The sequence below is a fragment of the Rhinolophus ferrumequinum genome, chromosome 9 (assembly GCF_004115265.2).
Source record: "Rhinolophus ferrumequinum isolate MPI-CBG mRhiFer1 chromosome 9, mRhiFer1_v1.p, whole genome shotgun sequence".
In the NCBI taxonomy this organism is placed as follows: domain Eukaryota; kingdom Metazoa; phylum Chordata; class Mammalia; order Chiroptera; family Rhinolophidae; genus Rhinolophus; species Rhinolophus ferrumequinum.
The window spans coordinates 40,873,897-40,900,074 of record NC_046292.1 but is presented as its reverse complement, the minus strand read 5'-3'; the positions used below and the strand labels follow the sequence as shown (position 1 = coordinate 40,900,074).

The following is a 26,178-nucleotide window of genomic DNA, read 5'->3' as shown; positions in this document are numbered from 1 at the left end:
AAAACGTAAATAACTTGCCTGAGATCACACAAATAGTAAATGCCAGTGCTAGAATTTGAACCCCGTCAAGTTACTTCACCGTGTAGTTTCCCATTTTCAAAGCCAGGGTCATACATGCCGGCATTAGACTCGAAGACCTCATGATTTCCTCCTTCAGCACTTTAGAAAAGTATTTAATTAGCTCTCTTTTGCCTTGACTTCAAATTTGCCTCTTCACTGGTCTGTCTTATTTGATAAGTTCATCAAACATCAAGACTCTTTGTTCATTTTCAAAAAGGATTACAATGATAAGCTTTTATAATTAAGAGCATCTCAGCAGAGATTTCCTTTACCACAGTTCTCTTGCCTTTATCTTCTGATTATTAAAGATACATTTTCTGATTTTTTTTCTAAATTGTATTTGCTTTAAATACAAGTTGCAAATTCACTACTTAGGAACACGTCTTCCCCCTGTTCTGAACTGTTACTTAAAGAAAATCTCATCTCTCTTGCTGTACCATTTAAAAACAATAATGATTTCAAAATGGAATCATCCAACAAGAATTTGAATAAAATAATTCTAATTACAATCTTCAATGTTTGGGAGTAGGGACTGCATTAAAACTGTCCCAAAGGTGAAATAAGGGGCTGTTTAAGCACCAGGAAATACTTAATGTTGAGTATAAAAAATCATAAGGCCAGGTTAGAAAATCAAGGGAATGGAACGGGCAAAATACAATTTCCATATGAAAATACCACTTCCGTTCATTCCCTCACACCAAAAGGTTTCTATGAAATGATGAGTCTCTCTGCAGTCTCCTGCCTTTCCCAAGGTGGTTTTCTATAACTTACCTCATTTTATTTTCTCCCAACACTATGAGATAGATACTCTTGTGATTCACAAACAGATAAAAAAGAGGCTAGCTGTCCAACATTACTCAAGAGAACTATTATTTATTAAGCTGTGTATATTTTATATCCAGGATTGTATTTCATGTTCATTAACTCTTACAGAAGAGACATTATTATTATTCTCTTTTTACAGACCGGGAAACTGAGGCTCAAAGAAATTGATTTCCTCCAGTTTACTACCCAGCTCCTGAACTTTGGAGCGGTGATCTGCACACAGGCCCCTAAGACTCCAAGTACACGCTCTTTTCACTGTCTGCTAGTCTTTCACTGGATTAATAATAGCGTGAAAAGAACTCCCATTCCAACCTAAACAGCCTGTTACAAACATGAAGACATCTAAGTGCCCCACCAGATGATTTCTATGTGCAAATTTTGCAGAGACATACAGCTGACTCACCAGTTCACCTTCTCCTCTATGGCTCCCCCAGGCTGACAAGTCATCAAAGACAAGATGAAGGAAGCAACAGCAAACATCTCATCGAGAAGCCACCACCTTATATTACCTGGAAGCAATAAAACAATCTATTCAGGGAGTTGGGGTCAAAGATGTCTACAGCCGGGGCACATAAGATCTAACGTTTGAAACTAATAAAACTTACTCAATTCTCATTTGGATGTGGTTAATTAGTTACTAGGTTATTGATTAGCCAAACATCCTAAAATCCCAGACACCAAAGCCACTGTCCTTCAGACCTTTTGAAAAACACTATCCATATGATTGAGAAAAGGAAGATATTTCTTTAACCAATACCAGCTTAGCAAAGGGATCTTATATTCAGAACGAGGCATAAGCCAAACCAAGATACAGTTCCAGAATTCATGGCCTTTTTGAGGGGCTCTTGGAACTTTTGAGGTCAGATCAATTTGTTTTGCAAGACTGAAACAAGGCTAATACTGGTATATCAGCTCAGCCATAAAGAGCCAACAAAACATAGGAAATACTGTTACATGGAGGTTCTACAATATACTACCAAACATCCGGCCTGGGAAATGTGGGTAATTGAAAGGACTTTCCACTTTTCATCCAGATGTTGGATATCATTAAGAGCCAGCATATTTGTGGCTTGAGGGGACCAAATGCCTTAAATGTACATCTCCAGAGGCATTCTCTAGGATGACAGTAACAGCTACACATCTGGACTGATGATACCATGCCCATAGTCACTCTTTTACTCTTTCAGTCATGACGGGCATTTCATAATGTTTTTACTGAAGATGTCGGCGTCACGAGGGCTGTTACACCTGGACGCCCTCGAGGCAGCTCAGCGTGGCACGTCTGAAACCCACCTTTTCCCCACCAACTCCCTAGCCCTCTCCCTCCCTCCCTTCCTATCCCATCCAGAGTTCAAGTGCCTGACACAGGTCCAAAGACTCTCCTGGGGAGTATAGCTCAGGTTTTCCTCCACCAGCTCTGCAGCTGTTCTTGTGGGGAGCAGCTGTTCTTGTGGGGAGCAGATTTCTCCCTAAAACGGTAGGTGTGATGTTGCCCCTTGGGGGACACTTGGCAATGACCAGAGATATTTATGGTTGTCACAACTTTGGAAGTTGTGCTACTGGCATCTAGTGGGCAGAGGCCAGGGCTGCTGCTAAACATCCTACTATGCACAGGACAGACTCCCACAACAAGGAATTATCTCACCCAAAATGTCAATCGTGCCCAGGTTGGGAAACACTGCCCCACAAAAAGTCCGGTCTCCCTTTCCATTGGCCCTTGTAATTGGGGTGAATGACTGTCCTACTTTTTACACGTAGGCAATGTCATCCCTGATGGCTTTCTCCTTACCCCAGACCCCAGCAGCATTCAGGACTTGTCCTTAACCTCTGCTAGCCTGTATCAACCTCGACCGCTCAACATGGTCACTTCCGTTCTACCACGTGTCTTCTGCACTCTTTTGCCTCCAAGCTTCTTTCCTTCATTCTCACTGTCTCTCATCCATTTCCGAGCATCGGCTCTCTCTGAAACTATAATGGCAGACGCCTCCTGGGCCTCTGTTTCTCCTCACTCCAAACGTCCCTGTACATGGTTGCTGAATTCATCTTCCAGGAAACTGCCTCCAACATCGCTCTCGTGCAAAGAAACCTTCAGCGGCTCCCCCATTGACCGTAAGATTAGAAGTCCAAGTTCCTCCATAAATGGCCCCAACCTATCCATGCAACCTTATCCTCTACAACCTTCTAATTACCCCCCACATTGTAGTCCAGGTTTCCCTTACCTTTCTCACTGTTGCGACTTTACTCATGCTGGACCCTCTACCTGAACTTCCTTTATCCCTTATCTTCTACCCTTCTGCCAAATGTCTTCCCAAATAGCAGGTCCATCATGGATTCTTGGAGTATGGCCCCATCTGGAGGAAATCTCCTTGTTATCTTTGAACCTTATAAAGACATTACCAGCGATTTTCATTTTTGCCTCATATTATGTTTTTGCAGGGAAATGGGGTATGTCTTGAGACTGAAAGTTTCTTTAGGGTATAATCTGTGTCTGATTCTTCTTTATAAACACCTATATCACTTACTACTAATCTTTAGTAAAAAATATTTGTTGATTGAGTGAATTAGCAAATGAATCAATTAAAAATAGTTTACTATCTCATAATACCTTCAGGTATATTTTCTCATTTAATCCTCAAAATAATCTTGTGACATAACTATTCTTATCATGAGGAGAATTCTGAGAGACAGTGACTAATGTGGCAAATGGCAGCACGATATACAGAGTAGCAGGCCCTGTGCCTGCCACATGACATGATTTAAAAAAAAATGTCTAATCTAATCTTCACAGGGACCTTGCAAGGCCAGTAATAATCGTGCTGTTTTGAAGATGAGGATATTGAGTTTCAGAGCGGTTAAGTAATTTGCCTGCAATCACATAGCTGGTGAATCTCAGGGTCGTGGATTTATAATCTGTCCAACTTCAAAACCTGAGATCTTTTTCAGTCTGGTCACACAACTGCTAAGCAGTATATCAAGACTCAGGCCGGAGCCTTCTATCTCCAAGTCCAGTTCTCTGCCCACTCATTATGCTTTAGCTCAGAGAATAAATAAATGTCATTTCCAGGGGACAAAGAAAGCAAAATAAAGTGAGCGGAGAGCTAATCACAGGTAGGATCAAAGAGAGGAAGCTAAATCAAATGGGATAATTTCGTGCCTCTATGACTAAGTGTGTGGTGTGTGTATGTGTCGTGTGTGAGTGTGTGCGCGTGTGTGTGTGTGTGTGTTGGGATGGGGGTGGGCACCTACCTTGAGCCAGAATGTTCTAAGATGAATGGGAAATGCCAAGGCATTTTTAAGTTTGTGTTTGTGGATTTCACCTTAATTGTAGCATTCTGTTATCAAAGATAGATAGTTTATAAACCACCATGCAGAATAGACAGCGAGATGGCAATTCATTTTGAAAACACATTGCTTGTCTCATGAAAACACTTTCCACTATCTAAGTCAGCCTGTGAGTTATGGCCTCAAAGCGGGACGTCCTGTGTTATCCCAGACTGCCACCACAGGGTGACATCCAGTTCTGTGCTCCCTGAAACGTTTTAGAAACTCTACACCACATTCCCCGTGCTGGGCCTGCAGCTTGCCCAGTGCAGACAGGAGATCACAATTCTGCAAATCTAATGCAAATGGAGACAATTTGCTAGAATGGAAAGAACACAGCTGTAGGTCCAAAAGCGCCACTAGCTAGTTATTGTCTCCTAGCCTCAGTTTCTTGATCTGTAAAATGGATAAAAGAATACCTATCAGGATAGGATCGAGAGCTGAAGACTAAGGAATTCTATCCTCAACTGGGAATTTTAAAGTTGTTGCTTGTTTATTTCAACAGGGCTTACCCTTCTCTCTGCTCCACTTTTCCAGTATCTATTCATCATCTGTCCTAAGTATGGGAAGGGGAAACCGGAAGAAAGGCGGAGCCTGGGAAAGAGAGCAGTGGAGGAGGATGGAATGTGGGAGTCCATGTCCAGGTGGCCTTCTGAGCTGATTCTGAGGCTTTCTGGAGCAAGGCTGCTACTACAGAAGCTGAGAAAATGACGTCAGCTGGAGGGCTCCAATGATAAATGGGTAGAAGGGCCCACTTCCCCATCGCTGCTCAGGTTCCAGTACCATTCCCTCAAGGGGTTGAAAAATTTGGGAGCAACTCAATGTAGCAATTTCAGCTTGGACATGGCCAGTCTCACGATGGCCAGAAGCAAATGAGGCTTCTTCAAGCAGCTTACTGGTTGGCAGTCCACACGGATGGCAAAGCAAAGAATTTTGTGTGTTTGTCTGACGTATTTCTCCAGGGCGTGTGTGTGTGTGTGTGTGTGTGTGTGTGTGTGTGTGTGTTAGGGTTGCTCTCTCACCGCAAAAACCTGTCAAATATTCAGCACAACACCCGTGCCCAGTCTGCCGACAATGGATCAGCATCCCCCGCCCACTGCCTTGCCTTCACCACCCTCCTTTCTCAATCCTTTCTACAACTGCATGTCTATGACATCTGTTTTTCCTCCTGATTACTTTCATCAGTCCCGGGCTGTGGCCAACAGACATTCGTGGTAAGTTTTCGGCTGGAAATGAAGTGGGGCTGGTTTAAGTAATTGGTCTCAATCAGAGGATTTACAAGGACAGGCGAATGCTTGCCTGCTGCTCCCCACTTCATATTCAAGCTCTGTATTTGCATCGAAGTGGTGGGATGAGAGGGGGTCAGTGTCTGGCTCATTAGCGTAGAAACTGAAGACCTTTCCTCAAAGAAGGCATTGAGCATTGTCAGCAGCTCGGGCCCAATCGGGGTGGTCCTTTGGGAAATTCCTGGTGGAATTTGGCTGCAGTAATAACCGGAGTCCATTTTACACCTGAGCAAGTTCTCTGGGCTTCATCAATTGATCAATTGTCTTCTGTGATGCCTGTACTCACAGCATGGTGCAGGGTACCCCTTCTTCTGTTTCCATAGCGCCCTGCTCACATCTCCCTCTCTAAAAGACCACCAACTTGATGGTTTGTGATTTATCCCATTTGTGATTTCTGTGAACTTTAGGGAGACAGTGCTGGGCTGGCCCTAGGTCTCTGTGGACCAGATGTGTGAGAGTCAGCCCGGGGAACTAGCTCACAGCCTAGCCGACCACATGTGCCCCACAAGCAGGCCATAAGGGACTGCAGCATGTGCAGAAGATACTAAAAACAATACTAAAATCACTAGAAGTCAATTGGCTTTGTATGATCACCATGTGTAGGCAATTCTAAACAGTGTGGGAATCTCCTCCCACAGCGTTCTCGCCTCCATTCCCTGCCAGCATCACACTGAAAGCTCTGGTCACTCTCTTTTCCCCCACTCCACTGGGAGCTTCTTGAGGGCAGGAGGCCATATTTTAAATCACCTTTGTGTCCCCAGTACTGGAACATAGTAGGTGCTCCTTATTTGTGCTTTATGTAGCAGAGTAGGAAGATAATACCTTTGAAGTCTAACCTGGATTGAAATCCCAGCACCACCATTAACCAACTGTGCAATTTCAGACAAGTTATTTCACCACTCTGCCTTAACTACCCCTCCTATATAATGGTAGTTTAATGGTAGTTTGATGGTAGTTTCATATATATATATATATATATATATGTGTGTGTGTGTGTGTGTATATATATATATAAATACACATATATATATACATATAGGTATATATATATGAAATACATACCTAATGATTGATAAATGTTTGTTGAATTTACCTGGATCAAAAGGCATCTCCAGGCAAAAATCTTGATGGATGCTGTTTCTCTTTGTAATCCTCTCACTCCCTGCCTTCTCCGTCATGGCCCTCTCTTCCAGAAACACCCTTCTGGGACCGTGCAGGTGGGGGCTTGTTCTCAGCTGGTGCTTAGGGCACCATCTGAGGAGTCCATAATGGAGCGAGGGTCACTGAGAAAATCATACAGTTGACCTTTGTGTGTGCCCTTTTTCTGTGTGTTTTAGGCATCTTTATGTTATCAGGCCACAGGTATTTACTGCGTCAGTGAGGCTTCTGAAAGATATTGTGGCCTTTAATCCTCACACCAACACTGACCCAATGGACCCGACAGACGTAAGCTCTGGGAGGCTGACCATGCCCGTTTTGTTCACTATTTTACCACAAAGTAGCTGCATGTCGTAACCAATCAGCTGTTACATTCGTTCCATCCTGGGATGGGGTTAGGTACCCGGGTGGGCATGAAACACTCACAGATGAAGAGAACACTGCCCCTGCCATCGCAGTGCCACGCCTCAGGATGAGCGCCATGGAGATCTGCATGGGGCAAGCTGGGAGAAGCCACGAAAGGCTGCTTATCTGTGATTTGGGCTTTGAAGGAGGCATGTGGGCAGGTGGAAGTTTCTTTAGGCAGAGAGAGGAAGAAAGGGCATTCCGGATAGAGGAAACCGCATGAAAAAACCATGAAGACAAAGGGACAATGGCTAGTTTGGGGATCAATTGGCTAGCTGGTAGGATGGGTAGAAGGATAAGCAAAGGCCACAGCAGAGGGCATTTTTTTGTTTGTTTGTTTTTCTTTTTTGGCCAAGACTAAGATTTAGATTCCATCCCTGAGGATGTGGAGAGGCACTGAACACATTGAAACAGCAGAGCCCCAGGACCAGACTTGTACTTCGCACCCAGGGGGACACATGGGGGATGGACTGGAGAAGGCTGAGACGGGAGTCAGAGAAATTGGCTTAGAGACTGACTCCTGGAGACTGGAACTCCATGCACCTGACGCACCTAGGGAAATGCTTGGGGACAAGAGGGAATGGTGGGAACCCAGAAGCTCCAGAGTAAGGCCTCTGGATCCACATGCCAGCCTATGCTGGATTGCACTGCATGACCTGGAGACAATCACTTGGCATCTCTGGACCTCAGTGTCTACACCTGACAGACGGCTCATTCTCTATTGCCTCCTCCAGGCTGAAATCTTGTACTTCTATAATCCCGATCTACGGTACCCACCCTAGAACTACAGGACTAGGAAATACATACATAAAATATATGTATATGTATATTTCCAAACCGTTAAAATCCCTCTTAATATTTTTATGCAGGACTTGTATTCCCACGGGACACTTGAGATGTCAGTCTATAATTAGACTTTCTCCCCACTCACAAAGCCAGGCTATCTGGAGTGAGAGACAGAGCCGGATTAGCCTACTGTAAACAAATTTGGTCAGTCTCCTTCTAGGCAGTCTCGGTTCCAGTTGAGTGCATTTCAGCAGCTGCTGGGTGAATCTCAATGCCTCCTATGTACACAGTTGTAACAAAATAATCATGTAGGCTCCCCTTTCTTGAGATTGCTGTGGGTTTCACTTCTCTAGCATCTCCGTGACGAAGCATGGGGCATTTGGGGGTGGGGGGCGGCTGCTGCCTCAGGGAGGCAGTGCAAAGAAACTAGAAAGAGCCTAAGGCAGGACAGAGGGCACCTGGGTTTCAAGGCAAGTTCAGGCACTAATTTTCTTTGTAACCTTGCAAAAGTCACTTCAGCTGTCTGAGCCTCAGGTACCTCAACTGTAAAATGAGGCTGAGAACACCTGCCTCGCAGGCCTGCTGGAAAGAGTAATTGAGATAATGTAAACGAGAGCCTTCGGTAAAGCTCTGTGGGCGAGGGGCCAGCGTCAAGGATCACAGGCCCAGCTTTCCTGTGCAGAGGGTCAGGGAGTCAGGGCAGGTAGAGAGCACACGGGAGAGCTAAGTGCAAAATTCTCGTCGGCATCAGCATCCTAGGAAACAGAAGAGGGACAGACCTGATGCCCCACAGACTGCCCTCTGACTGAAATTGCCCAGAAGTTGGATGTAGGTTTTCCACCAATGGGGTAGAAGGAAGAGCACTAACACTTGTGAGCGCGTGTGCTCTGCTGGCAAACTTTGCGACAGCTCTAGATGAGAATTCTATTTTTCTTAACCATTTATTTTTTAAATTTATTTTTAATAATAGATGAGAATTCTTTTTTTTAACCTTTTATTTTTTTAATTTATTTTTAATAATAGATGAGAATTCTTTTTTTTTAACCTTTTATTATTTTTAATTTATTTTTAATAATAGTTGAGAATTCTGATACCCAGTCCAGAGATGAGAAAACTGAGACCAGAAGAAGGAGGTAAGAGGGAAAGAGGATTTCAGACTAAGTTAGTCTGACTAAAATCTATCTGCCTATGCTCCCTGTCTCTGGAATTACAATCACATGAAAATTCTATTTAGGTGGGGGACTGCTGTATAGTAGGTAATGAAGAAAACAAATGATACATTTGGGAGAACTCTGCTAATCCTTTCATAGGGCGTCAGAGAGGATGAATCCATATCAGCAACTGCAAACATCATAATGGCAGAGCTGTATTCGCTGCAATATCCCCAGGACCCAGAACACTGCCTGAGACAGAGCAGACACTCTGTAAATATTTGTTGAATGAACGAACGAACCCTGTGAAGCTCATATCCATCCCCTAGCTTTGCTGGCTGATCACAAATAGCAATAAAGGAAAACAAAGTCCTTTACATAAAGTGTCCGAGGAATTTGCACATATTTATTGTGCCAATTGTTTCCATTTCTATTGCTGTATAACAAACCACCCCAAAGCTCAGTGGCGGGAAACAACATTGATTAATTATTTCTCAAGATTCCGCGGAAGGTCACTCATGGGCTACATTCAGCTGAGAGCGCGACTGGGGTGAGAGCGCATTCTTCAGCGTTTCTCTCTGTGTGGCCTCGCATCATGCAGTAATTTAACCGAGGCTACTTCAGAGCCAGGCAGCTTCTGCTTATACCACACTTCCTAATGTCCCATTGACAAAGCAAGTTTCACGGCTAAGCCCAGGATCAGTGTGGGGAGGGACCCCACGAGGGTGTCGATATCAGGACATACGCTTCATTGAGGCCAGTTGGCCACATCAATCTTTGTGAGCAGCACATAATAGTGAGTGTATATATGTAAAGCCGTTAGAAATGTGCCTGGCACTTAGTTTGTACTGCTTAAGTATTAGTAATAGCTAATTATTGTTAATAGCTAATTATAGCATATTACTATAATGATTTTAAACTCCTCACTGCAACTGCCTTTATTTTATTGAGTATTAAATAGGAACCCCCATGCCAGGAAAGCTCTAGAATATCCTTCAAACCCTGAGCATGTTATATTACTGAAAACATACAATTGTATTTTGAGTTGCTGAGTCAGCAACAAAGTATGACATTGAATCCTTCTTTCTCCTCTTCCCCTACTCATTTCTTTTGTTGCTGTTGTTGTTTTGTTTTTGTCATTTCCCTAAACCTGGGTATGCTTTTTGCTTGACCCTACAAGTGATGTTTTAGCCTAAAGGAGGATTAATCATTTCTATAAAAATCCATTCACTCAACAGGCATTCTTTCTAAGTCCATTAAGTTCATTTCTTTCTCTTTTCCAAGGATTCACATAGAGATGGACATGGGGTCCAGCTTAGGCAGATGAGATGCAGAGATCTGTTGGGTAACATCTTAGGAAGCCTACCTACCTGGATGAAATGAAAAAGGTATGCAAGGAGAACCCTTGTTTCCTTTCCTGCTTTTACACACCGTTGTCTAAGGACATGATGCTTAGACATACTTATCAAGCCTGTGTTATTGCCATGAGAAGAAAATGCTTGATTAGTGGAAAAAAATATAAAAATTCTGAGGAGCAAAAAAAAGAAGAAAGAAAGAAAATGCTCTGAGTGGCCCTCTAGTCCCAGAGGAAAAGACACACGTGGAACAGAACCACTCAACAAGGCTGCACACCTTCAGGTTGATGCTCAGCCAGATCCAGGCTCAATCTAACTGCCACAGCCTGAAGCAGAGCTGCTTAGCTGACCACAGATCTAGGAGGGAAAAAAGTGTGGTTTAACCATTGAGTTTGGGGATAGTTGTTATGCAGCATTATGTAACAAGAGCTAAACAAACAATATTTTATTCCCCAGTCTGCTACTGAGTTGCAGAATCTGAGGTCTCAGCCTAGGATCATCCTGATATGGAAGGGAACATAGTAAGAAATTTCTGGAGAAAGGTGCCCTTGGTGTTTTGGGAACTTATGAAAACAGAGACCGGTGCCTGCTCCTCTCCTGGTTTCTGAAGACAGAAGACTTGCTGTCGTAGCCTACACAAGCAAGGTTAAGTAGGGACCAAGGAGTCATTTGGTCGGGACGAGAAACTTAAAATATTGGATTGGCCTATCCTAATTGCTGAAAGTAACCAAAAAGCTATGGATTTACCAATAAGATGTGAGATAGTAGATTTGAACAGAGCTTAGCTGAAGACAATGACAGAAAAATAAGTGAAACCATATATGGCTTATACCCCTAGTTTCAAGTGTTCAATAATTCTGCTGCACTTAGTATGTCTCTCTACCTAAAAAATTTGCTGTCATTTTCAAAATGGAAATTTCATGTGTACTCTTTCACCTGGGCCACTGGTAAGTGTGGGCACTGTTCTCAATATGGCTCTCTTTCTCTTTTCCTGTATATTATTTTTTTCCTTGCTTTGTGCCACTCTGTTTCTTATATACCTGGCTTTTGCAGAAAAAGTTTTTCAAGTGGTATTTGAATGTATTCGTACTTTACACCTTGTCTTCAAGCTGATAGAAATTTTCAAGGAATATTAGGAATGTAGTCTAGTGATCAACTCTGTTACTGCTAAAATTAAAATTATTAATGGCAGCAGCAACAGTGACTACTATTTCCTGAGCACTTTCTACATGCCTCGCTCCGTGTTCTGCAAGTGTTTTATCCAATCCTCATACCACTAGGGGACTAGGTGAACATTATTATGCCATGTTCTTCCAATAATAATAAAGCAACATCTGTTTGGCACTGCCTCTGCATCAGGCATTGAAGTGAGCTCTTTACGTGCATTGCCTCAGTACCTTCTGTCAGATGTAATGATTGTCTCCTCATTTGTCAGATGAGAAAGTTGCGGATCCAGTGGGTGAAGCCATTTTCCACATAGCACAGTCAAAAGACAGTGCCAGGATTTGGACTCCAGGTTATCTGATTCTAAATTCATACTCACTCTGCTTCATCATTGTCTCCCAGAAAGAGAAAGCATGTTGCCGTTCCTGCTACTCTGACCTTTGGGCTCAGGCTACATCGGTAGAATCTTCCTTAGCACCAAAACGCTGGATTACCAGATTTTAATGCAATCCCTTGTAGATGAAATCTGTGACTTCAGGGCAAAAGCAAACACAAAGGAAAGGGAAATCTGATGACTTTTAGCTAATGTCCAACCAGCAGTTCTCTTTCCTAGCTCTGCCTCAGACGCCAAAGTGTCACCAGCCCCAGGGCAGATGGGACCCCACCCTGCTGAGGGTGGGGCCTTGACTGAGGAGCAGCCAGGGGACGTTGAGAAAAGAAACAAACGCACACATTATTCTTCCATAAAACTTCAGTCTACAAATCCCCTTCCTATATTTTGAGTCTTGCGTCCATTCTTTGAAATGAATATCGGTTTTCTCAGCTTATTTGCTGATCTCAGATTTCAGATTCAACTCTTCCTTTATTGAAGACCTAGGATGTGTCAGTTTCCAGTACAGTAATACCGCATTGCGATCTCACATCATCCCTATGAAGTAGAGATGGTTATTCCCATTATGAAGAAAAGAGAATTGAGTTTCCGAGCAATGGAGTGATGTATTCATTACTGTTCGTACAACCAGGGATAGAGTCTAGATTTGAACCCAGATCATCTGTCATCGAACCTGTGCCCTGCCCATAGCACTAGGCTGCTACAAGACACCTCCAGCCAGTCCGACACAGCAGCCTGGACTCTGCTGAATGCTGCCGCTCTGATGGTTTGAGGTTGTCTATCTCATCGTTGTACATGGAAATAGATGACTTCTCTTTAGTTGATAGGATCAGGAAGGAGCTGTATCTGAAAATCTGTATCCAAGGAGCCTCATGGACACCTGGACCTAATTAGATGACGTGATTCTGAACCTCAAGCCTGAAGTTAACACCGTAATGGGATGAGAATTTGGAGGGATCCGGGGCGGTGCTGAATATTGCTAGTATGTGAAACAAATGTAAATGATTTGTGGCCAGAGGGCAGACTGTGGCATGCCCATTTTAAAACATGATCCCCAAATGTGTTGATGTTCTTCCCATTAACAGGGAAGTCTATGTCCCTGCCCCTTGAATCTGGACTCGGGGACTGCTTGGCCAATAGAATATGACAGAAGTGGTACTGTGCTAGTTTCAGATCCAGGACTTAATGAATTCACCGTGTCTTGGAACACCTGCTCTTCATACTTAGCCACCATACCATGAGGAAACCTAAGCCACACTGTGAGAGACCCACTTGGAGGGGAGCTGACAGCCGCTTTGCTGGCCATGTGAGTGAGCCATCTTGGAAGAGCGTCCCCAGATGAGCCACCAGCCAATGCTGCATGGAGTAAGGATGAGATATCCCTTCTGAGCCCTGACCAAATTGCAGATTCATAAGCCAAATAAAAGATGGTTACAGTGTTACACCACCATGTTTTGGGGTGGTTAGTTATACAGCAACAGGTCATTACAAGAGAGGTGAACCCAACGTCTGTGGAGCCTCTATGACAAGGCCATTACATTGACAATCATTTTGAATTCTTATAGCAGTCCACTTCAACAGATGAAGAAACTGAAGTTCAGAAACGATAAATGACTTGTTTCAGATCCTATACCTGGTAACTGAATCAGTATGGATTTGGATTCAATCTGGGTAAAGTCTGCAATCTCCTTCAATCCAGTAAACCACAGGGCAGAGAGACAGGGACAGCTGCTCTCCAGCTCCCTGACTATATACCTGTTAATCTTTTCCTAGCAAGATCCTGCATGGACTATAAGTGCCAAACAAATGTGCCAGCTAACTCTCTTTTTAGGTTGCATAATGCTTATTTGGAAATAATAAATGCATCCAGGTTTGAATTCCAGGCATAACTTCAGGGAGTGCCCCCTAGGGTAGGGGATCAGCTGAGTAACTTTCTGGCTGTGTGACCTTGGACTCATCACTCAACTTCCCTGAGCCTCAGTTTTCTCATCCATGAGGTAAGGACAGAAATACCAAACTCATAGTATTGTAAGGATCTAATGAGGCCATATTACGTCAATGACTTCACAGAGTACCTGGCCCACACTGAGTGTCCCTTACATTGAGTTTTCTTCACTCATCCCTCCTGATCGCAAAGAGGGAGCTCCCTAGGCTCACCATGATCTAGACGCACCCCACCCCGAGCATCATTTATTTTAACCTCCTCAAAGATTTAGCCCTTTTTTTCCCTCCACTTCTTCAGTCCCTCCAGACAAGAATGAAGTAGAAGCCATAGCCAGTAATCTTTGCTCACAAATCCCTTCTGCACGACTGACTGAGCCCCAAGACTGGAAAAAGCATTCCCTGGAATCATGTAAATCCCCGCTCATCTCCAAATTGGGTGCTGGAGTGCCTCCGGGAAGTGATTTTACAGCCTCACTGACTTCAGCCAAGGGAGGCTCCAGTTGCTCTGCTGAGATAATCTAGCCTGCGCCTAGAGCAAGACCACGAAGGGAATCCCTCCCTTCTGACTGGAAAAATGGCACCCTGGGCTGACGGGGAACAGTCTCTTCCCTCTGGATGCAGAAAGAGAGAGGTCCCAAGCTACTTGGCCCTTACAGCCCTCCTTAGACGCACAGGTACAATTCAGGGACTCTCGCTCCCATTCTCACTTGAACAAAGGATCTCGGTCACTCACTGGTCGGGAGGTCTGTCTTGAGAGATGACATCTGGACTGTGAGGTCAAGGTTGCCTGCACTTTCCCTCACAACCTCCTGGATTTCAGAGGCAGGTAATGAATGCTACGATGGACGGAGCCATTGTTGCATCTCTACAGAAGAAAACACTTTCTAGACTGCTGTGCCTTTGGGGAGAATTGTTATCATTTTTGTACCACTGCTTTTTAAAAAAAATTGTGTTCACATCTGGGCCTCGTAATAGATTGTTTAACCCAGACCAACTGAGTTGAGTGAAGTACACAGCCAGCCCTGTCTGTCCCAAAATGTTGTATCTGCCTTGTCATAGAAGGCATAGTTCCCCACGTTGGATTGAAAGGTTACTTTCTTCCCAAGTCACTGAGAGCCCAGGTCCCGTTACAAATATTAGAAAACAGGTCAGCAACTCCACCGATAATAATAATCATAAAAATTACTATCTGTTTTTGAGAGCTTAGTCTTCAAGGACTTAATGACCATTATATCATGTATTTCTTGCTTCAGTCCAAAATGTAGGTCTTATTGTCTGTATTTCATATATGCAGAAACAGGTTCAGTAATCAAGTAATTTGTCCAAGGTCACACAGCTAATATGTGGCAGAATTAGAATTTCCATTTTGCCATCACTGACCATTGCTAAACTCTCTGGGGAAAGTTTGATGGCTGTCCAACTCCACAGGAACACACTATCAAGACCAGCTAAGTGACAGAGCTTACCTGTCCCACCATGCTCAGCAGGAGTGCTCCAGGCTCTCCATCCATAACTCACCTTCTCCATGTCCTGAGTCAGTTCAGAGCAGGCCTGAGTCCTACTCTGTCCTTACCAACAGATGGTGTCCAGCATTTGTCTTGCAGCCTCTAGTTCATTCTCTGCTGAGCTTGGGGACCTATGACCTCACCAAATGCCTACTGTTGTGGCCCATGCTATATTCCCTCTGCTCTCTGTGCCCTCCCCTCCAGGCTAGAGTACATCAGCACAAGAATTCCTTATAGAGGAAAGAACCATAATAGAGACTCTCAGGGGCCTCAATGAGCCAGAAATAACAGACGTTCACAAAACATCCACAATCCCTTATGAAGAACAAGTATGATTTACTGTGTTTGGCGTGTCCACTGTCTTCTTCTAAAGGAAACTGTCCTGCCCACACACGCCACAGCCCCTGAGCTGCCACGTTCAGCATGTGACTCCTTGGTAACCCCCAAATGCACTAGGTGCAGACACCTAACCAAAGGCCAGCTATGGTGTGGCCAAACATGGGAAGCTCTGACCAGAGAGGGGTGAGCTGGCCAATCAGATTTTCATTCTGGGGAACCTGAACTGAAAGATGGAAGGAAAATCCAGTTGTTAGCAGAATCTGAGGCTGGTTAGATGCCCAGAAAAAGTCTCTGAGGTAGAACAGAGACGCCGAATAAATTGATGTGATGTGCAAACAGAAATTATGACAATGTGGAAACCTGTGTAAACAGAAGCTCCGAGGAAGACCAAAGACATTTGAAGAAGCCAATTGTTGGTGGAAAGAGAATCAGAGACAATTAATACTTGGATATAGTTCAGCTGTGCTAATGGCAACAGTGGGATGGAGAGCCAGCAAGCATTTCCGCTGTGGCTTCTGGAATAGCCCTGGATCCGGGTGCCTTAACTGGGAGGCCTGGCCATACTCTGGTTCCTGCTCTTAGATTCCTGGGACATCCCCTTCTCTGTCATTGCCAAGGACATCCTTATGGTGACACTCTCCCCTCCTCCTACCTTTTCTCATGCTGTCTGCGTAAGCCTCTTCATTACAACTAAGAGAATGCTGCTAAAACTCTCATCTCCACACTCGTGTTTGTGCAGGGTAATTGGCTTATTTGTATTTTATAGACTCTGAACTTAATAGATGCTATTCGTAATCTGTGGACATCTAGAATGCAAGAGCTGCATGTATGGCCTGCCGATAACCACGTGGAGAGATTATGATGCTATTAAGTTTTCTTAGTTTTTAAAGACTTTTAAAAAAAAAAAAAGATTTTATTGGGGAAGGGGAACAGGACTTTAATGGGGAACAGTGTGTATTTCCAGGACTTTTTTGGGGGAACAATAGTGTGTTTTTCCCAGGACTCAGCTCCATCCAAGTCAAGTTGTTGTCCTTTCAGTCTTAGTTGTGGAGGGCGCAGCTCAGCGCCAGGTCTAGTCGCCGTTGTTAGTTGCAGGGGGCACAGCCCACCATCCCTTGTGGGAGTCGAACGGGCAACCTTGTGGTTGAGAGGACACGCTCCAACCAACTGAGCCATCCGGCCACCCGGGAGCTGAGCGGCAGCTCACTGACTTCATTTTAATTGCAGAGGGCGCAGCTCGCTGGCCCATGCGGGAATCGAACCGGCAGCCCTGTTGCCCAGAGCTCGTGCTCTAGTCAACTGAGCCACCCGTCCACCCAAGTTTTCTTAGTTTTATCTTTGGCTCCAATGTACACCTTTGTTCCCAGGTGTTTTTCCATATTCAATTTTGGTGAATTTATATATCCTGATATGCTCCTTTCTAAAACAACATAATATGTAAAATAAGTATTTACAAAGGCATGTTATATAAGCCAGGGCCATGGTGGAAAACAGAAATCACCTCAGGTAGTTCAAGAGGAGAGACTTTAATGATGGGACCTCTCTCAGAGGTATGGACAAGGTTGAGGGAACTGACAAGGGGTGGTGAGAGGAATTAGGAAGAGAATCCAGGAATTAGGAAGCGTAGGAAGGCATTATCACTGAGATGGTTGGGGGAACAAAGGTAAGAAAGGTTATGACCAGAGCCCAGTGGGTACGGGGCCATGAGGAACTATAGTGATGGAAGGACACAGGTCCTGGCGGAGACGCAGGGAGAGGGCCTGGGGACGAATGCTCTGACCTCCTTCTCATCTCACTTTGGGACTTCCTGCTGGTGCTCTGCAACCCAAACAAGGCTGCGAGGAAGTCCAGGTGTTGCAGTCTGTACTGGTCAGGCTCCCAGGTCACAGAGAAAGACAGAGAGATGGAGGATGGCAGGATTGGAGCGGTGAGCTACGGATAATAAAGAGCCGTGAGGAGCACGTGGTCGTGGACTTGAGCCTGGTTACAAACAGGGATCAGACAGACCAGGAGGAGCAGACGTGAACAGAGGCGAATAGTCAGAACCGGTTCTGTAAATGGAGAGCTGATGTTGGGCTCACCATGTGACTTGACGGCAGTCCTTGTGGCATGTAGAGCTTTCCTTCTGGGATCATCAGTGTTCTTTCAGTTCTGGAGCACTAACCTGGCTCCCAGAGTCCTGGCAATCCTCAAGATGCCTGCAACCCAGCTGTCTTCCACGCCCTACACCTTGCAGTTCCAAGTTCCCCGGATACTAACTGAGGCTGTCAATCTCATCAGCTCCTGCAGTTCTGCTTTTCACACAACCAGGGGAAGGGTTCTAAGTAGTCCTTGCAGCTGATGGAGAGCTTGGGGTTTCTGTGTTTTCGTTCCCCCTCTCCACTCACTGCTTTGTTCCTTGTCCTTGAGAAAGCACTTCTCAGCTCAGCCATGTGCTAGGACCTCTGGAGAACATGCCTCGACACATGCGCCCTACACAAACAACCTGCTAAGGAATTCATAAAAGAACTCTCACACCCAGCCCGCCATCACCCACTCCTCATCCCTGCCATGGCTTCAAAGTGAGTCCTCAGGAATCCAGGCCCACGGACTCAGACTTTGTGAAAATGCAGAACCAGGCTCTGTTCAAATTTATTTGTTGCCATCTTTAAGAAAACAAGAGAACTTGAAAGAAGAAAGCTAATATTTATTGACCACCCACGATAGTCTAGGTACTCATATATACCATTTCATTTGATCTTTACATTCTTTCTGTGGGATGGGTCTTATAGAAACTGAAGATGAGAGAGGTTAAGTACCTTACCCAACGTCTCACTTCTACAGCCTCACAGAGGCAAGGCTCAGGCTCTGTCTCTCTGGAGCCCAAGACCACGCTGTTCCCATTACACTGTGCTCCTGCTTAATGAAAGAGGGCTGCTCACTGGACTGGCTAGAGAGGGCAGAAGGGCTTTTGGAACCCCAACAACCTGGTTATGAAAACCAGGGTCTTCTGAGCTCACTGGTATTGTATGTCTGGAACTGGACATGATAAAACTATACTGCCAAAAATAATTCGATAATCTTATTATTCAACTGTTTGAACAAGATTATTCTGGCTTACCTCCCTTGTGCTGGGGAAAGAATGAGGAGCATATTCATTGTGGTTGTGTACACACACACACACACACACACACACACACACACCGTCTCCAGTCACCTTCCCCAAGCCCATCAAATTCCACTGCCTCCGGGCAAATATCTCATGCCCACCAGGGCCAGAATTCACATCCTCTGATTTGAGTTTTAAAGACAGAGATTTACACCGGATTATAATCTTTTTTTCTTTGGTTGTGGTTGCTTCCGATTTCCATTGTCTGAATCATAGCCATGGAAAAAAATGGAATCTTTTTCTAACATAGAATATATTACTCTTGAAATAGTAGGAAATGTTGATAATTGCCTTTTATTGGACTCACAAATAATTTATAAGTTGGTCCGGTTTGAAAAAATATATATATCATAGTCTTTTATTTCTTTGGCTTCTTCCTTGAAGCTAGAAGCAGCCTCTAAAAATAGCTGACTGTGCAGGGATGGGCCTCGCACGCCTCCTGGTGGCCATTGTGCAGGATTGCGGGCTCAGTAAATGGGCCCAAAGCTGCAGACACAGCATTTGAATAATTCTTTCTCCCCTAAGCACAGAGAGAAATTTGATTTATTCTTCACAGTCATGTTTACATTACAGAGCACTTCCCCCTATCCAGTCCATCAGCTTTGAGGATAAGTAAATGATCAGTCCCTCATATGCATTATGGTGCCGCGAACACTTCTCGGAGGTAGTAACAGCTTTCTGCGGTTCTACCAAATGTCAGGGAAGCTGGGAGTTCCTTTTTTCCTTAAGAAGATACTGAGGAAAAAATACAAGTTGACCTTTACATAAGCAGGGTAACTGCTTACTGCAGGGATTAACCAAACAAACGTAAATGTGTACAGGGTGGGAAAAGTTGGGGGAGGGGAAACAGGGTAAATGGAAGACCATGGAACTGCAATGCTTGGCTTGGAATCCTTTCTCCACTGATAAGCTGCGGTGCGCGGCCTCCTAAGATGGCCCTCCACAAGAGCGACAGGAAGGTAGGAAGACAATGTGTCCCCGCCTGCCTTGCAATTGGGAGCTACGTAACTGAGTTCTGGAAAATGGGATGTGGACAGAAGTGAGGCAGCACTTGCAGGACTTACCCCTAAAGCATCCCGAGTGATTTTTCACATGCTCTCTGCCTCTGTGTGCGCACCAATGGAAATGAAATCATCCAAGATGTCGGGGTTACACAAGGCAAGTGAGCCAAATCCGTGAGTCATCACTTAAAGGACACTTACCCAGGAGAGCCGTCGGATTCTCATGAAATTGTGATGTGAGCAAGACATGAGCATATACGCTAAGCCACTGAGATTTGCAGACTGTTTTACCAGCCAGCATTAATTACCCCGACTAGTAAAGCAAGTCAGTTCACTTCTTTGAGCCACCGTTTCCTCAACTAAAAATAGGGATAACATATGAACATTTAATTAAATAATGTCTGTGAAAACAGTTGGCACAGACTCAGGGCTCAATAAATGCTGGTTAAAAAGCAATGTGTCTCCTATTGAAACCAGTATGGAGGTTCTTCAAAAACTTAAAAATAGGACTACCTATGGCCCAGCAATTCTACTTTTGGATATTTATCCAAAGAATTTCAAAACACTAATTTGAAAAGATACATGTATCCTATGTTCACTGCAGCATTATTTACAATAGCCAACATATGGAAGCAACCTGAGTTTCCCCCAATAGACGAATGGATAAAGAAGATGTGGTACATAGTATATATAACGGAATATTACTCAGCCATAAAAAAAGAATGAAATCTTGCCATTTGTGAAAACATGGATGGACCTAGAGGGTATTATGCTGAATGAAATCAGTCGGACAGAGAAAGACAAATACCATATTCTTTCACTTTATGTGGAATCTAAAAATTGAAGAAATAAAACACAAACAACCTCACAGATACAGAAAACAAACTTCTGGTTGCCATGTGGGAGGGGGGTTGGGGGACTGGGTGAAAAAGGTGAAGGAATTAAGAAGCGCAAATTGGCAGTTACAAAATAGTCATGGGGATGGAAAGTAAAGCATAGGGAATAGAGTCCATAATATTGTATTAAATATGTATGGTGTCAGGGGGATACTAGACTTATTGGGGGATCACTCTGTACATCATACATATATATATAACACTATGCTGTACACTTGAAGCTAATATAATATTGAATGTTAACCATAATTGAAATTTTTTAAATTTTTAAATAAAAATTAAAAAAACAAAGAAAGGAATTGTGTCTCACATAAGCTATATTTTCATTCTGAAAGAGTATTTTTGTTATTATCACACAGATTACTATCGCAACTCCAACTGGCGAGCCAAATAGGTATTTTATGGGCTCCCAGAACTGCAAACTCCAAGTGTAGATTAAGCTTTAGGGCGGGTTTAATCCATCTGGAAGCTGAAGAACCCCGTTTATTTCTACATATCCACTGTTCTTCCGCCTGGTAGGCTTCATTCTAAACCTGACTCCCCTAATAGTCAAAAATGGCTCACAGCTCCTACTATTACATGTTCCTAGTCTGCTTTGAGAGCAAGAGGAAACCTCATTCCAGCATTCTAAGAGAGAATCCTCTGATTCCTCTAATTGGATTGGCTTAGATCACATGCTTACCCCAAACCAATCACTTTGTTGAGGTGGCGAACATGTGCTGGTGACTGGCCAATCAGGACCCATACCTCGAGCTAGGGGTGGGCTTTCCTAAAATCACATAGGTTTGTGGGGAAAGAATGAAAATGCACATTTTTTTAAGGGATTTTTTTAAACAGGAGAAAATGGATGCTAGATAGGCTATTAAAAGTGTGTGCTCTGATTGGTATGTTTATTTTCCTGGAAGCAACAAAAAAAAAAGCAAGCTATCAGGATAGATGGTAAATGTTATTTTGTGATCAGAGTGTTCACCCAACCTTTCAGAAATCTGTAAGTTAACTGATATTATGGTTTCATCTTCCTCACCCCTGACAATGAGTTCCCTAAAATATCCTCAGATATTGACTTTTTGAAACATACTCAGATATTGACTTCCTGTCTCTCTCGACAGTGCAGTGTTTAAAAAAAAAAAAAATCTCAAGAATAATTGAGTCTTTTGCTCTTCTGCTTTCTTTTCCCCTCTTTATTTCTTTGTACTTTCCTTTGACTTTGTGCAAGTGTTTCAGAAAGCATAAGATGCTATACAAATGGGAAGGATTGTTCTTTTCAACAACTTTTCATGCCTAAAGTAAATCATATAATGCTTAATCATAAAATAATAAGACTGATTTTAAATGACTACTTAAATAGCTGAATGAGCAGTCACCTAGAGAGAGGATCTTCATATTCCAATGATGTAGCCATAGCTCAAATTGTATTAATTTTTAATTAAGTTTTAACCAAAAGGTGAGTGGCTTGCATCTGATTTGCATTATGCATCTGATTTGATCCCCAATCCCCTATATGATTTTTTTTTTAATGAATCTATCCTTAAAAGCAAAAATTTGTCTTTTCATATCTTGGTATCTGAGAGCAGTGGTCATTGGAGAATTCCAAAAATATTTTGAATGAATGTCAAAGTGTACATACTCTGGAGGGCACATGAGTTTTACATTTGTGTAATAGAAGAGAGGATCACCAGCTATTGTGCTCTTCCTACAATGAAGATGATCTTATTACCACCTTTGTTCAATCACCCTACAGCTGAATTCCCCCAGACCACAGGCTAAATGTGAACTCCTCGGCATGTCCTTCATGCAGTGAGCTGTCCCTACATCCTGCCGGTGCCTCCTTTTGGCTGCTTTTCTGCCCACACATCCTGCACTCCTGCCAGGCCAGGCGAAAGCTCTCTCCACTCCCTGGGGAGGCCAGGCCCCCCCTCCAGAAGCTGTGGTTCTGTTCACGCATTGCCTCTCCTGAAATGCCCTTCTCCCTGCTTTCATTTCACACTCTCATGCCTCACTCAAGACCCAGCTCACCTGTCATCTCCTCCAAGTTTTCCTAATTCTACTCCACAAGAAAAGGGACTTTGTGACTCTTTCTTTTATTTTTTATCTTGTTGCTTAAGAAAAAAGTCTATTATAGTGCTTCCTTTTTCTCTTGTAATATTTCTATTTATCATTTGAATTTGGCCTAGGAGAGCTTGCCCACAGATTCATTCTTCACTCCAGCCCTGTTCTCTTCTGTGTGGTAGGGCCTATGACTCCTGCAGCGTACACAGCTCAGGCTCCTGTGTCAGCTGGTACTGCCTGGGTTTGGCCAATGGGAGCCAGTGATAGGAGACTAAAGGATTGGAGGAAGGGAGAAGCCAGGGTATTTTGTCCCTTCTCTAGAAGCCTCAGGAGGTATATGTTCCAGTGGCGATTTCTCTCTCTCAGGGATTCGCGTTTCCTCTGAGTGATTCCAGCTCCTGGACCCTAAACATCATCACTTCCTCTTTGTACCTCTAGCCTAGTGTGTTCTGGCTGTTGCTAATCTCTGAGTTTCCTCACAGTCTCCACTTTGGTCCCTTAGCTCTTCCGTCCCAGGTATAACCAATTAAATTCCCTCTGTTTCAAACGTTCAGAGTGATTTCTGCTTTCCTGATTCCTCCTGACCAATAACATCAGCTCATCTCCCCGTCGAGCAGTTGGGAATGGTTGGTTTAATGAAGGACATCAGTGAACGGATAAACAGACAGCCAGGAGGTTTACTGGTCGTACATAAGCTTTATGTACGACAAGTAAGACACTTTTCATGGCACTTCCTGTAAGTCTCTTTTCCCTTCTATAGCCAAAAATATCTTTTCTCAAGCTCTATTCACTTCTTTTAGCTGGATTTTCCAACCCCTAATGCCTTGTTCAAGTTTACCCACACTTGAGTCCGGCATGGCATTTGTGTCACTGACAGATGGTGAAGACATTGGGTATAGAGTGAGATCGTCAAGATTAGAACAGTTGCAGACTCCAAAAAAACAAGGCTGTTGGCTGGGACCCATAGGACAATGGTGAAGGGTTCATTATCTCTCCACTCTTCGGGTCTGATATGTGACTTAAGCCAGAGCCAGGCCAATTTACAGTTATTCCCGGAGCCCAGTGCAATTTGCAGATAAAAGGAAGATGCATGTTTGTGGCCAAAGTGGAAGATTTGAGTATAAGTCTGGCTGCTGAAACGCTCCCCTGTGTGTGAGGCCAGCACATGGCTGGATGGTCTCCTCAGTGCTGCCCAGAATGTTATTTTATTTCCATAGTCTGGAGGTCTGACTATGAATAAATACAAACCAGGCATTTGGAAGGGATCTGGGAATGGCTGGAGGTTAAAACTTCCACTACACTAAAAGGATGGTGTAGCTCAACTTTCTGTCCCTTCCAGCCCATCACAGCTCTCAAACCACCTTGACCCCTCATGGGCTTGGCTGTAAATGAGAGGGAGCTTAGGACGAAAGTGAGAAAAGGAAAATAGTACAACTTAATGAAATCTTATCTGAAAGGTAGCATATTTATCGAGGAAACATTTACTGGTATTGCAGACATAGCACTGAGTTAAATATAGAGGATAAGCGTGAGTAGGAACCAACTTCTGACCCTGAAGGTCCGATTGAATACTTGTGGGAGACAGACACAGGGACAGAGGGGACAAAGGCAGGTTGTTGGCTGAACCAGAGCCCAGAGGATCTGTGTGGCCCATGCACAGCACCGAGAACACATACTCTGGGTGAGGCAGGACAGGGACGAGTCCCAGCTTAAACACCTCCTAGACTGGTGACCTTGCCCTGTGTGATTTCTCTGACTTTCACCTTTCTTATCTGTAAAAAGGGAGTGAGTGCGTACCTTCTAGTTGTGAGTCTAAAATGAGTATGTGCACAAAAAATTCTTTGTACCTTGTCTGATGCAAGGTAAACCGGAGGACACCAGTGTTGTTACGATGGGTGGCAGTGGTCAGGCTCCTCCAATACCTGTGTGGGCCCTCCACGTTGCAAGGAGGAACCAGGGCTGGGAAGGAAGACTATGTGAATGCCACGTGGCGATTCTCGCTGTCCGCCAACTTGGTGGGTACCCGGGAAGCCCTTTTGGAAGATCCTCAGAAATCCCAGGAAGCGTGAAGGGTATATAGAGGACTCAGAGATGTTATCACATGGATATAAACAGGGCCAGTTGTTTAGTTACATCGGGTTATGAGATAAATGATGAGGAAACTGTGGGAACAGAGGGTCGAGTAAATCCCCCTGCCTGTGGTCATCAGGAAAGGCTCAGTGTGGCATCACCGATACTAGTTCTGGCAGGTTAAGGGGAAATGTGTGGGTGGGTGGCAGGCATGCCAGGGACAGCATTCCAGGCAGAAGAAATGATATAAGCAAACGTCTCGAGGAAAGAAAGAGCACGGTGAGCCCAGGTATGAAAGAACTCCATACAGCCCCTGTGTAGGGGCCAAGTGACAGGACCCAAGGCTGCAGAAGCTCCACAGGGCCAATTCTGAATATCCTTTTGTGTCCTGGGAAAGGCTCTGGACTTTTCCTCATGGCATTCGAGAGACAGAGGAGGTTTTTAATGGTGGGGTGTGTGATCAGATTTGTCTGGGGGATTATCATTCGGGTAAGAAGGTTATTTTGGTGTGAGGTGGGAGACTGGAGGCAAGGGGCATCCCAAGCCTAAAATGACACACCTGTCCCTACCCCAGAGGAGATAGAGAGAAGCACATTGATTGAACAGCTGTTTCTGAGTAGTCTAGTCGTTTCCTGAGGGGAAATTAGATGGTAAGGACTGTTCCTCTTTCGTGCCAGACAATAGCAAGTGCCTCGCCCAGGAATAGGCACAGAGTAAATATTTGCTGAACGTTATTGAATGAGGTCCCATCAACTGTATCTGAGACCTGAAGTATGGGTAGGAGTCAGGAATGTCCAAGGTTTCCACACGGGAAAGTGGATGAACTTGATGCCACTTGAGCAGGTTTAGGGGATCAGGTCGTTGGTTCAGTTATGGCCTCGTTGAGTGTGAGGTGTGTATGGAACACCCAGGTGAGCACTGCTGCGGGTAGTTGAATATATGAATTAACAGATAGAACAGTGCCTGGCTCAACACATTGCGTAGGTGCTCAATAATGATTTGTTGGGTGAATAAATGAGTGACTAGGTCTGGTATTCAGGAATGACCTTCACTCCTTGACCACCTTCCACAAAGCAGGGCCCCTTGTTGTGTTAGTCCCTATGATTTTTCTTCATAGCACTTACAGGTATGAGAAATCATGTAATGATTCACCTGTTTAATGCCTGCCTCCTGAACTAGACTATAGGTTCTATGGAGGTGAGGACAGTGCGTTTTGTTCTTCTCTGTATGTCTTGACCTAGCCTAACCTAACCTAACCCCTCGTAGAGGTTAGGTAAATATTTGTTGAATGCATGAAGGGCTAGGGATATGGATGATGGTGGAA

At 44.2% G+C, this 26,178-nt stretch overlaps 1 protein-coding gene across 1 annotated transcript in view; it reads right to left on the bottom strand.

Annotated features, from left to right (window-relative positions):
• C8A (complement C8 alpha chain) overlaps nt 1–1,467 on the bottom strand; it is a 56,869-nt gene extending 55,402 nt beyond the window's left edge. The window contains exon 1 of the mRNA XM_033115431.1: nt 1,289–1,467. Coding sequence (XP_032971322.1) covers nt 1,289–1,365 — 77 coding nt within the window. The 5' untranslated portion in view covers nt 1,366–1,467. The remainder of the gene's footprint in view (nt 1–1,288) is intronic.
• Between the last annotated feature and the right edge of the window lie 24,711 nt (nt 1,468–26,178).